The sequence below is a fragment of the Nicotiana attenuata genome, unplaced genomic scaffold, assembly GCF_001879085.1.
Source record: "Nicotiana attenuata strain UT unplaced genomic scaffold, NIATTr2, whole genome shotgun sequence".
In the NCBI taxonomy this organism is placed as follows: Eukaryota; Viridiplantae; Streptophyta; class Magnoliopsida; order Solanales; family Solanaceae; genus Nicotiana; species Nicotiana attenuata.
In genome coordinates this window covers 636,117-649,033 of record NW_017670473.1, presented here as the reverse complement: position 1 = coordinate 649,033, position 12,917 = coordinate 636,117, and the positions used below count along the sequence as shown (strand labels likewise).

Here is a 12,917-nt window from a genome sequence, read left to right as displayed (position 1 = left end):
AAAAGAGAGCAGCAATTCCACCATTGACAGCCATTAAAAAGCTTTGAAGCTTTGAATTCAAAGCTTCAAAGCTTTTTAATGGCTGTCAATGGTGGAATTGCTGCTCTCTTTTCCTTTGCTTTGTATTACTGAAATTTGGACATAATTGCATTTGATGTAGAAGAATTGTAGAAGATTTAGTCGTTTTTGATTTGTGAAATCAGAAAAAAGTTTGAAACACAGTGTATCGAAAAAGCAGAGACGCTAAGTTTGAAACGAAACTGACGAAGAAGATTAATGTGCGTGATTTGCGTTGTGGAAGATCTGGAGGAATATTTAATCCCCTAATTTTAACGCGCCTAAATAAGGAAGCCTACAGCTACAATGATTCCTTATTTATTGAATTGTCTATATTTTGTAGAAATACTATTAGCATGAAGGGTAATATGCAAACTATGAACATATTTGATAATATAGTTTCTTATATGGTATAGAAACGAAAATTTCCTATTATAAAATCATGTGATTGCACGTCTAACGAACGGTAGTTAAACAACACTCGAATAGTCCTTTTATATATTTCTTGAATGCAGTAGACATTTTCTTCACCCATTAGAATATTGTTTTGGTTAATAAATATCTATACTTGGTTTTGTTTTCACTATTTCCAAACTTAAACGTGAACCCCATATTTTTTCCCTACTTGTAACACCTTTTGAACAACACAAAGAGGGGGAAATGAGAAGAAAATGGACCTTGAGATTTGAGAACACATGATGTAAAGTTTTAACTATTCCCCTTTGAATAAATATATTTGGAGAAGTTCTCTAAAAACAGAACACAAATGCATCTGTTCTTTAAAAATAAAAATCAAATAGTCTTTCACGAACCAAAAAACAATATTAAAAAAATATATACTTTAAATATCTCAATTTACTCTAAATGAGTTATTAAATCCACACAAATATTAAAGTATGTTTCTTAACAACTTGTTTGGATGGTTGTTACATATCGTTTTATAATGTATCGTATGGTATTGTATTGTACTATACTATGTTGTTTTGATGAATACGGTATTTTGGTTGATTGTTTTGTTTTGCCGTCGTTTTATGGTATCACGCACCAGTAATATGATGAATAACCTTTCAATATTATATAAAAAAAATTATGATACAATATATAAAAAGATAGGGCAAATGATAAAATAAAATTATTTAATATTAATGAAGGGTGAGATTGAGAGAAAAGGACAAGGTAACGACGCGACCACACCAAATCGGTCGTTACATAAAGTGGCACATTTCATCGTTACGTAACAACAGATTTAACGATACGATACAATAAAATTTAAGTAATAATTAAAACAAATATTGTATTTAAAGTAATAATACGATACAATACAATAGGTAACAACCATCTAAACAAGCTGTTAAGGTTACAAATTTTAAAAGTTAATATTTCTCTACATAAGTAAAAAAAAAAGGAAAAGGAAAAAGGAAAAGAAGAAAAACCCAAGTAAAACCGATTAGACCGGTTGAATGCAGTTAGGGCAGCTAAGAAACCGGGAGTATAAATAATCCCCCCAAGTTCGCTCGCTGTAAACGGTCAGGGGGCGTAACAAAGCCGAACAAGACTGCTCTTCCTTCGCCAAAGAACAACTCCTACTATCTTATCCTTATTCTCAGCAACAAAAGGTATTCCAGATCCCATCTCTCAAACCCTAGCTTCCATTTTACACTCTTAACAAATCCAAATTTGTCTTCTTTCTTCTGAAATAGTAGTAATTTCTTCTTTGGATTGTTTGACTTGATTTGTTGTTGTTAATAATAGATGGATCGGTACCAGAAGGTGGAAAAGCCAAGAGTAGAAACACCCATTGATGCAAATGAGATTCGTATCACCAGCCAAGGCCGCATGAGAAGCTATATTACCTACGCTATGACCTTGCTTCAGGTTTAAAAATCTCTTCTTTTTTAAGAAAAAAATATTTATCGTATTAACATTATGCTTGTGATGTTGCTTACCATGCTGCTGTGTTGGGTTCTTTTGTTTTTGTTTTTTCATAATGTGGTTTCATATTAAAAGTCAAATTATTAAGTATTGGAATGAAATGGGTTTTCATTATCTCCGTATAATCTATTTTATGGACTTTCGTATTGCGGTTTTCATAGTGTGGTCTAGAAATGAGCCTGCTTCAGGTGTTTCTTTTGATAAAAATGTTATCTTTCTTAAGTCTTAATCAAATTGTTATGCTAGTTATTTTGCTTATCATGCTTCTATATTTGACCTCTTAATGTTGTTTTTTATTTACTTTTATAATCTGGGTTTCGTATTAAAAGTCAAACTATTAAGTATTGGAGTGAAATGGGTTTCATAATCTGTCTTATAAATTTTCGTAAGTGGGTTCCATTTTGTGGTCTTGAAATGATCCTGTTTCTCTTAATGTTTTTCTTTATAATGCTGGTTTCATTCTAGAAGATAAGTTATTAAGTGTTGGAATGAAATGGGTTTTATAATCTTTTGTTATCTATTATAAATTTTCATAATGTTGGTTTCAGTTACGGTCTTGAAATGAGCCTGCATCTCGGATAAAAATCTTATTATTTGCTATCTATTGTATAATTCTGCTAGTGTTCTAATGTTTTCATGCTTCTATGTTTGCACTCTCGATTTATGTTGTTCTTATAAATATCAAAATGTGGGTGTCATTTATGGTCTTGCATAACCTTGATATGAGCTTGCTTGAGGCGTTTTTCTGATAAAAATCTTGTCTTTTTGCTCTTTATGGTATCTTCAACTAGTGTTCCTAGCTTTCCATGCTTCTGTTTGTGTTCTGTTAATTATCTCTTTTTTTTAGTTTTTATAATACAGCTTTTAAGCCCCCAGGGCGTTGGTCTAGCGGTAAAACTGCAACATGTGATGTGTGGATTAGGCACATGTCACGAGTTCGAACGCTGCCATAGACAAAGACTGGTATTTAAGTGGATAAGCGTTTTGGGGGGGGGGGGGGGAATCATCCACCTAGTTCGCACTGTCCCTCCGAGATTTCTTAGTTATAATAGGAATGCGGCTTTTATTATTTGCTCTTAAAATGAGCATGCTTCCATTTTCGTTGATAAATTTCTTACTTTTTTACTCTTTATTGCGTACTTTGATTAGTGCTCCTAGCTTTCCTTGTTTCTGTAATGTGGGTTTCAGTTTATGGTCTTGAAATGAGCCTGCTGCAGGTTTTTTCTCTAAAAAAATCATATGTTTACTCTATGTTATATCCTTCTGTTCTAGCTTTCCAGCTTCTTTTGGTGTTAGGTTAGCAGCAATCAATTTACATGGTTGATAGGTTAGTTTGTATAGCTTTGGTTGTCCATTTGTTGATGTCTCTAGCTTCTGAGTTACTTCTGAGTTATCTAGTTATCCTAAGGTCCAGTATGTCAGTTTCTCGAAACAATGCTTACCCATCAAAAAAAAAAAAAAGAAACAATGCTTCCGCCCATCAATTTCAAAAAGGAAAAAATTAACACTACCAGCCATCCCCAGAAAGAAGGAAAATGAAGAGAAAGAAGCACTTTTAAATCTGGAGCAGTGTTAGTTTGGTGAAAACTACATTACCAAGGGACTGCTAGATTTTGGTTAGTGAGGTTTTATTTCCACACTAAGAACTTTATGTTAGATTTTGGTGGGTGAGGTTATTGTCCCATACTTGGTACTTTGGCCTATGGGTATGGGAAGCTAAAAACTGGACTGCAACAGAAAACCGACTCTAACTGACTTAAAAAACTGACATGTTCTTTACTTTGATACGGTTTGGAGTTTGGACTTCGATGTTAGCATTAGAAGAATCTATCCCCCTCCTCATGAATATAGCCTATTAAATTTTAGGTCTCTACCAGAGTTTTACCTTTTAAAGGAAACTTCATTAAGATGCCTCATACTCTTAAGGTAAACTAAATTCAGAATGTCTAATATGTTCTCGACAATAATTTGCTTTTCACTAATGCTAGCATTTTGTGTTTCTTCTTCTTCTTTTAACAAGTTTATTCAGTTTTAAATCTTGCTCGATCTCCAATACTGCCTAGAATCTTTACAAAATAGATGCAAGAGCGCACATTCTTCGCAGACAAGTTAACCAAAGTCCAAAAAGTACTTAGCAGTGATAAAAAAGGCAATAATGAAAAACAAAAACAGAATAAACGAAACCATTAGAACTTGTCAATATTTTGTTTCATTTGGTTGATGCAGTTAGCAAACCGACTTAATGCATGTTTGATTTTTTTCAAAGAAAAAAACTGACTCATTTGAGCCATGAATATCCCTACTTTGACCTTTCATTTCTAGATGGATTACCAGGGAAGATATTGCCTTATTGCTGATTCCTTTTCTTTCCCCTTTTGCTTTTGGAAAAGGGGCATGGGAATTAGCATCAACCTTAAAAAGGTTAAAAGCTAATTAGCTTTCTGCACCTTGCATATTGCTGCATAATTTGCATGAGATTTTTTAATATCTCTATTGATAATGTGATTCATGCGTACTGCTCTTTTATGATACTTGATGTTCTTACTTGCGATGCTAAATCTGCAGGAAAACACATCAGATGAGATTGTGTTCAAGGCCATGGGCAGGGCAATCAACAAGACTGTGACAATTGTGGAATTGATTAAGGTAGACAATACTTACTTTTTCCTTTGTAGTTTGATGGTTGCATATTAGATCTCTAATTGACTTCTGGATTCGATCGCATGGTTCCAATGCAGAGGAGAATTGTTGGTCTTCACCAAATTACTTCAATTACATCCACAGACATTACTGATACATGGGAACCCCTTGAGGAAGGCCTCCTGCCGTAAGAGGATCTTACTGAAACTATGCATTGGAGCTTTTGTCTTATTCTCTACTGCCTTAACCATTCCCTCATTTAACAATTATATCCGTACATTTTTTTTGTGCTGCAGTCTTGAAACAACCAGGCATGTCTCAATGATTACAATTACTCTTTCTAAAAAGGAGCTGGATAAGAATAACATTGGGTGAGCTTCTTAATTTTTCAATTATTCCCGGACTTTGCATCTTCGACTCCTGTTCCATTTTCCTGGCAAAGAAGCAGTATTTCTGAAGAACTTAAGCACGTTCATATAGAAATTATCTGCCTACTTTCTAGTTATCTTCAGTTTTACCTGCTATGTCAAATTTTCTGTTCTGAATTGCCCAGTTCTTGAGTATTTCCTGAGCCATAAATATCTCTTTCTTTATTTGGAAATCTGCTCATTGTTATAAGCATAAAAAGGTGTTGTGAAACTTTTTACATTTAGACCAATTGCTAATTAGCTTACAAAATTTGTGTGTCATACTATGCTCTGTGCTGGCAGGTACCAACCTCCAATTCCAGCTGACCAGGTGAAGGTGTCCACAGAGATTGACTATGAAGGAGGTTTGTTGTATTGTACAAATGAATAAGAATTTGGTTACACGTGAAACAAAATGGAATTTATTTGGTAATATATGATCTTTAGATGGGTCACCCAATGGTCGAGGAAGAGGTCGTGGTGGTAGAGGAAGGGGAAGGTCTAGAGGTTATTCAGGTACAAATGTTCGTTCAGCTTTATTGTTGTAAAAACTCTGCTGATATGTAAATTTACACTCACATGTCAGGGCAACTTCTCTGCGAACACCACATGTTTGATTCTATTGGGGCATTGGTTGTTCACTGGTTTTGCAAGTCTTTCTTTTGGGATATATGGAATTGAGTGTATGCATGTTTCTTAATCAGTAATGTGTATATGCTCTCTTTGCGTGCAACTGATATCAGTTGAGGCTGAAATTAACTTAAGTATTAATAGACATGCTTCTTTTACGTAAAACTATATATTGAGGAATTAGGCATATATGGCTTGTGATAAAAGGATTCATCTATAAGGGAATAAATCAATTATGCAAAGGTTTCAGGGGGGAGAATGAGGAACCAAGTCACTAGCTGCATGCCATTAGTGCAATTCTTACGGTGAAATTAAATTAGTTTACTTGATTCTTTTTTTGATATGGTAACTTTTAAAAAGTGGCACCAAGTAGGTAAGCTATTTGGTTTGGTGGGTGATCGATCTGGAAGCAGAAAAACCAAAGGATTTTTGAAGGAAGAAAGGGATGCTTGTAGAAGATCAAATGCAGATTGTATCTTTACGTTAGTGCTGGTGTAAGATGTCAAATGTATATTATGATTTTGACAGAATTCCTCAATTCCTTATTTTTTTTTGCTTATTGATAAGTTTACTTATCAAAGAAAGGACAAAGGAAAAAGAATGAGGAACCAAGCCACCCATCAAAAAAAAAAAAAATGAGGAACCAAGTTAACTAAGAATTATGTTAGAGAGGCCCTTTTTTTTGGGGGGGGGGGGGGGAGTGATAGAAGTATTTTAATTTTGTTCAAGTGTCTTAACTAGCTTTCAATTTTCTTGAAGTTGATCTCGAGTATTTTTATGAAATGATGTGGTATGTACTAAATAAATGCTGCCAAATTCTCAAGTCGTAAGGTTGGAGCAATTATGCAAAGAAATAATGTTAGTTCATAAATGGCTTGTAGGGGAAACCATGCTGTGTCTATTGTAATAGCTTTTTTCATAGTTCAAAAATGTCTACAAATCCTTGAGCCGGGGGTATGTTGGAAACAGCCTCTTTACCTTCTAAGGTAAGGGAAAGGTCTGCGTGCACACTACCCTCCCCAAACCCCATTTGTGGGATTATACTGGGCTTCTTGTTGTTGCTGTTGTTGTAGATATGTTTATATTGATTCAAAATGTGATGTATTTTTTTGTGCTATCCTAATAACTGATTCAAAGTGGGTGATGATTGATGTGGAGTACTCTGTCCCCTCTCTATGTTCAAATATGTTATACATAAATGTGAACTGAGGATGGTTATTCATGACATTCTGGCTGCATCTTTTTCAGGGAATGGCCTTATGCCTGCTGAGTATGATGATGGAGGGTATGATCGGAATCGGGGCTATGGCAGGGGCAGGGGTCGAGGCAGGGGTCGGAACTTCCGTGGGCGTGGAAGGGGAGGGTACGCTGGTGCTCTGGACACTCAGCAAGATGCTGGTGGCTACATCCAAGAAGCACCTGTTCAGGGCCGAGGTAAGGTGTCGATGCCTTTGCATAGTGTTATGTTCGTCTGAGTAATTCAAATAACTCCTCTAAGACATTTCTAATGCTGGTTCACTTTTTCCTTTTTAAAATTTTACAACCTTTGTGTTCATGTGTACAAATTTCCCTGGCTTGTTTGGTTTTGCCCTCTAATGGAGTTGTGTCAAGTGCAATAAGCTTCCAGTTATAGAGAGTGTTGCTCAGAGCATAGAATGGTATAGAATGGACAGAAGAGATGATAATTATATTTTAAACCCACCCACCCCCTCCGCACAGGGTTAACAGTGATTTCCCACTTTCTCTTCTTGGTTACTCGGACGATGAATCTTAGTGGTTGGAGAGGTAGAGGAGCTTTACCACTAGCGTAACTGTCCCTCGTGCATGATGAGTTTTGAAATTCAGTATTACTTGAGTAGTGTAAGAAATTGTGAGTAGACATAAGAAAATGCTACTCTAACAAGTGGAAGGTGAACTAGTAGTTATTGCTGTAATTTATTGATCGCATACTTCCTCTTCCTAAGGGTTTATTTTGCTGTAGGCCGTGGACGCGGCAGGGGACCTCGAGGCAGGGGACGTGGATTCAGACCTAATGGGCCACCAATCCATGTTGCTGCGTAGATGGTCAAACTTGGAAGCAACACAGAGATTATGTTCTATGAGTGCCTGCTCCGTTTTCAACGTTTTTCTTTCATTTGTTCGTATTAACTTTAGGTTATTTTGATAATGTAATCAGTGTAGACTAGTATTAGAACTTATTACCACCCACCTTGTGGTGAGCATTTTTGTTTTCCTTCAGATCCTTCTTTTTCTTTCAAGTAGGCTAGGTGCTTTGATCAAGTGTAATTTCAATAGCGAGCAGCACATTCTTTTATGTGTTTGTCCAGGTATTCAGTGTTGACTTCATTCCCAAGTACTGCCAATAATACCCTGTTTACTGTATCTGCTTCTATACAGCCATCAGCTTTTATTATCTTCTCATTTCTTACATGGCAATTGAGAATGTCCCATCAATGCAAAAAGTGATTAGAATATAGTTGTGTTTGGAGTGATATATTTCTAAACAAATATTATCTCAGACAACCTTTTACTTTGCAAAATTATCTACCAGCGTTTCGCGTTGTTAATTTCAGTTACATCATATAACATTATAAAATTATTCCTAAGCAACCTGCATGATATCAATATTTTTTTTTCTGCAAAACTAATATAAACACAGTAACAAGAAGTACAATGTATTTGTAAATTTTAATAAGTAGGATATGATAAAAGGGAGCTATAGAAAAAGTTTGAACATGATAATGAGAGAAAAAGTAACCTATAAAGAAGAGTCAAAATGATACAAATTTTCAAAAGGTTGTTTAGGTTATTTAAAACGACAAAAATAACCCATCTATCTTTTGAGATAGTATTGTTTTGCTTTCAAAAAACAATTTTTTTTTCCTTTTGTAACCAAAAGAAGTGACTTTTAATTTTAGAAAACTATTTTAATCTAGGAGAACATGGCTCGTTACTTAGGATCCAAGAACCTCAGAAGATTATTTCATGGTGTCGAAATTATAATATTATTACATCAAGACACTTGTCAATGGCGGCTGACATCAAGATTTACTAGGAGGTCCAATCGCTGAAGTATGTGCCTATGTCATTCATCTTCTTGGGACCATTTTCATGATTGCCTAAAGCTTATAGCCTTAAATATTTTAAGATCAGCTTTCCCTTTCCTTTAATGAAGGAGACAAATTCCTAGTTGGGAAGAATCAAAAACATAGAGTGGAAGAAGAGCTTCAGTTTAAAAAAATGGAGACAGAAGAAAACATTGTAATTGTGGGTGCTGGCATAGCTGGTCTTGCTACTTGTTTGGCACTTCACAGGTAAGAATATACTCTACCAAAACTTACCAATATATATTACTGCATAAGTATGTTGAGTTTTGGGAGCTGTACTTGTTTGACGACCACAGATCTAGCATTTAAGCTACGACTTATGTAATAGGGGCTTGGACAAATTTTAAATTATGTGTATATATTGATAGGTGTATTCACTACCTTCAAAAACTTGATCCGTCTGTAGCAAAATGTATCATGTATAATACTGCATATGTTTGTTGAGTTGAGAGCTCTTTAGTTAGTGTGTATATATAGTGGCGGAGAAACCTGATAAGAATGGACCTTGAGCCTAACTCAACCCCAAAAGCTAGCTCAAAGGGTGAGGATTGCCCGAGTCATATAAAGAGTCCAAGGAACCCATCCATCTCTGATGTGGGATTCCATCACCCGCACACGCCCAGGACCTGCCAATTGGAGCGTGAACAATCTATCCTGGGGGCCCAACATTGAGGGCCTGGCTGTGATACCATAATAAGAATGAACCTTGGACCTAATTCAACCCAAAAGCTAGCTCAAAGGGTGAGGATAGCCATATAAAGAGTTCAAGGAACCCATACATCTCCAATGTGTGGGATTCAATCAGAACTCTTTGGTACGCAAAAACATTTTCCTACATATGCCATTTGTGTCTATACAAAGGTGTTTGATGAATTGCATAAACGCGTTGTTTTATAGGGTGGGGCTGCGGAGCATTGTCTTGGAATCATCAGATTCGTTGCGAGCTACTGGATTTGCACTGTCATTGTGGACTAACGCCTGGAGAGCTTTGGATGCTCTGGGCGTTGGAGACTCTCTTAGACAAAGTTCCTTATCCATTACTGGGTAAGCGTTTCCCTTTATAATTCAATCTTATGAGATATCTGATTGAAATTCAACATAATCCGATAGCATAAGGATGGTTTCTAAATTGGTTTTTGGAAAAATTAATTTAGGGTGGTCTGAGAAAAAACAATTATTCCCAATTGGAGTTAGTCTTGGAAGAACTAGATTGAGAAAGTGTTGTTTTTCGATTTCAGTCAAAACCTTTTGGAAAAATATCACTGAAATCCTTACTTTATAGCGATTTCATATGGTTAAAATTAGCAGGAAAATCAACTAAACACCTTTATTTAATACAGCAATAAATTATTTCCGGATAGCCCAACAGCAAAAGAAATTGTCTTCAAACAGCTGATAAAGAGAAAAGTAATTGTTTAGATCCAGGTACAATCACATAAGCACTCTCCTCAATTAGTAAAAGCCCGCCCTCGTAAGCTGTATTCACACAACTAAATACACTATTCTTTGATTGTCTAAATTGCAAGGGATTTCTTGTGTTTTACTCTTTATCAAGTTTCAACCATTGCTGCAGGATTAAAAGTTTCTCTGCGGATTCAGGAGCACCTATCAAGGAGGTATTGTTTGTGGACAATAACTGGTAAATATTCTATGCTTAACTGAAAGATTTCGTAGACCCCAACTTGTGGGATTCCATTGGGTCTGTTGTTGTTGTTAACTGAAAGATTTATTTGTATAGTTGTTCAATCAATTAATCAACTATCCATCAATCTCATATTAGTTGGGGCCGGTTATATTAATCCTTTTATGCATCACCTTTATCTAGGTTTTAAGGCAAATTAGGAATCCTCTAAAATAGTATCACGATCTAGCTACATAGACAAACAAATCTCTAACTATGATAAAAAGTTCACTCACAAACACCGAACTAGTGCAAGTATAACAAGAAAAACTAATGTATTTAATCTCCACATACTATCATATAAGCCTTGACGATCTCACGGCATCTTTGGACAGAACAATCACATCTGTCACAAAGGTCTTAAGTATGAATAGGATGCATCGCGTATTCAGGGGATGCTGCAGATCAATTGTCTGATTGTTCTTAGGAGAAATGATTTGGTTCATTGTCCTAATTCTTATGATTACGATAAAGAAAGTTCATCTTGAACAATGTTTCTCTTGGTTAACACCGTGTTTCTTAGATCAATTGTTGAGTTGAGTGTGCCTTCCTTCAACTACTGGATGGACTGATTCCTCAGCCAAAATTTCTGTTTTTGAAGTCAGTAGAAAGTCATCTAACGCGAGTTATATCATGTTTCAGTATAGATTATGAAAGTCGTTGTGTGAGAAGGAAATATCTGTTGGAGAAATTAGAGAATGAACTGCCTCAAGGCGCTATTAGATATTCTTCTAAGGTTGTTTCCATTGAAGAATCTGGACCGATGAAAGTGGTACATCTTGCAGATGGTTCCACTATTAGAACTAAGGTAAATCTTTCTGTGAAATCTTTCGCTTATGGTCCAAGTTGCTTTTTCTTCCTCCTCCACCTCCCAACCTTGGAATTCCTATTACTTATTGAAGCTTCGAATATATAATTCCTTATTGTAGTCTGATATGAATAACTATGACAATCTTCAATTAAGGCCTTAATTGGGTGTGATGGAGTCAATTCTGTGGTGGCAAACTGGCTTGGGCTTCAGAAGCCTGTCAATTCTGGGCGGTCTGCAATTAGAGGCTTTGTTGAATATCCCGACAAACATGGTTATCAGCCTAAGTTCCATGCATTTTTTGGAGGTGGACTTCGATTTGGCTTTCTTCCTAATGATGAGAAGAGTTTGTATTGGTTTTGTACATTCACACCATCTGCTGTCCATTGTAAGCAAAGCTCACACATACTGTTATTTTGAAACGGATTATTCTAATTTGGTGATGTTAAGAACTTGTGTTTCTCATTACAGAATATCAATCTAAACATGTTCAATTGTTCCTTTTTAATTGGATTGCAGTTGATGGAAATGCAGAACAAGATCCACTTAAACTGAAGCAATTTGTGTTGAACAAGGCCAGTAATGTGTCTAAAGAACTCTCCACCATTGTAGAGAGAACAACGCTAGACTGTATATCTTGCGCTCAGCTGAAATTGAGATTGCCTTGGAATGTTTTGACGGGGAATATTTTGAAGAATAACGTTTGCGTGGTAGGTGATGCACTTCATCCCATGACTCCAGACCTTGGTCAAGGTGGATGTTCTGCGTTAGAAGACAGTGTTGTTATTGCAAAATGCCTCGGAGAAGCTTTGGTGAAACCGATAAAGGATAGAGGAGTTGAACAAGAAGATGAGGACGAATTTAATAAGATCAAAAAAGGACTTGAGAAGTATGCTAAAGGGAGGAGATGGAGAAGTTTTACATTCATCAGTGCTGCTTATTTATCTGGTTTTATACAAGAGAGTGGTAGCAAAGTAATCAGTTTCTTAAGGGAACGTTTTTTGGCTGGAGTCACTATAGCAGTTACACTCAGAATGGCTAACTACGATTGCGGAAAACTCACTGTTTCTTGAAGTGTATGTCCATACATCTCAAACTGTTGAACTGAAGAAAGAAACAGGCCCCAAAATTGGTGAAATTCCATTATGATATACTACTACTCTTCTTGTACAACTTAGTCAACAGGATAGTTTGTGGTAGGTTCTATTGAAACTCCCTGGTTAATAAACAAACATGATAATTGCTTGGCTCTCCAGTACATATGTATGAAGGATATTGTGGATCTTTTGATGTTGTAATCCATTCTTCTGACTGAAATTATGTAAATGAAGATGAACTAATGCCTAAATTAAGAGTTGATTGGTTAGTCTTCACCAAAAAAAAGAATAGCATAGCCTTGAATTAACTCGAACTGAATGGTAAATATGCTGCTCCTGTCTTTCATTTGAATACATGGTCAATTAGGCAATAAAGTGGAAACCAAACACAACACTTAACTACAGAGTTAGCCCATTGAATAGACGCGCTGTGCCATTTCTCTTGTTGTGTATTTGCCCAAGATCATAGCTCTTCATGTTAGTTTTTTTTTATTTATTTATTTTTTTTATATCTAGTTTATCTGCACATGCATTGCAAGTGTATCTCCAAAGTTTGAA

At 35.8% G+C, this 12,917-nt stretch overlaps 2 protein-coding genes across 2 annotated transcripts; both read left to right on the top strand.

The window, feature by feature from the left end:
* The first annotated feature begins 1,562 nt into the window (after positions 1–1,562).
* Positions 1,563–8,079, top strand: LOC109239936 (ribonuclease P protein subunit p25-like protein). The gene is made up of 9 exons (XM_019406543.1): positions 1,563–1,673; positions 1,810–1,932; positions 4,555–4,635; positions 4,728–4,816; positions 4,926–5,000; positions 5,340–5,401; positions 5,484–5,552; positions 6,915–7,100; positions 7,648–8,079. Exons 2-9 carry the CDS (start codon positions 1,810–1,812, stop codon positions 7,725–7,727), a joined length of 765 nt encoding a protein of 254 aa, XP_019262088.1. The 5' UTR covers positions 1,563–1,673; the 3' UTR covers positions 7,728–8,079.
* Positions 8,080–8,615: 536 nt separating this feature from the next.
* Positions 8,616–12,628, top strand: LOC109239935 (FAD-dependent urate hydroxylase-like). The gene is made up of 6 exons (XM_019406541.1): positions 8,616–8,980; positions 9,671–9,817; positions 10,347–10,412; positions 11,097–11,262; positions 11,419–11,650; positions 11,782–12,628. Exons 1-6 carry the CDS (start codon positions 8,907–8,909, stop codon positions 12,333–12,335), a joined length of 1,239 nt encoding a protein of 412 aa, XP_019262086.1. The 5' UTR covers positions 8,616–8,906; the 3' UTR covers positions 12,336–12,628.
* The last annotated feature ends 289 nt before the right edge of the window (positions 12,629–12,917 follow it).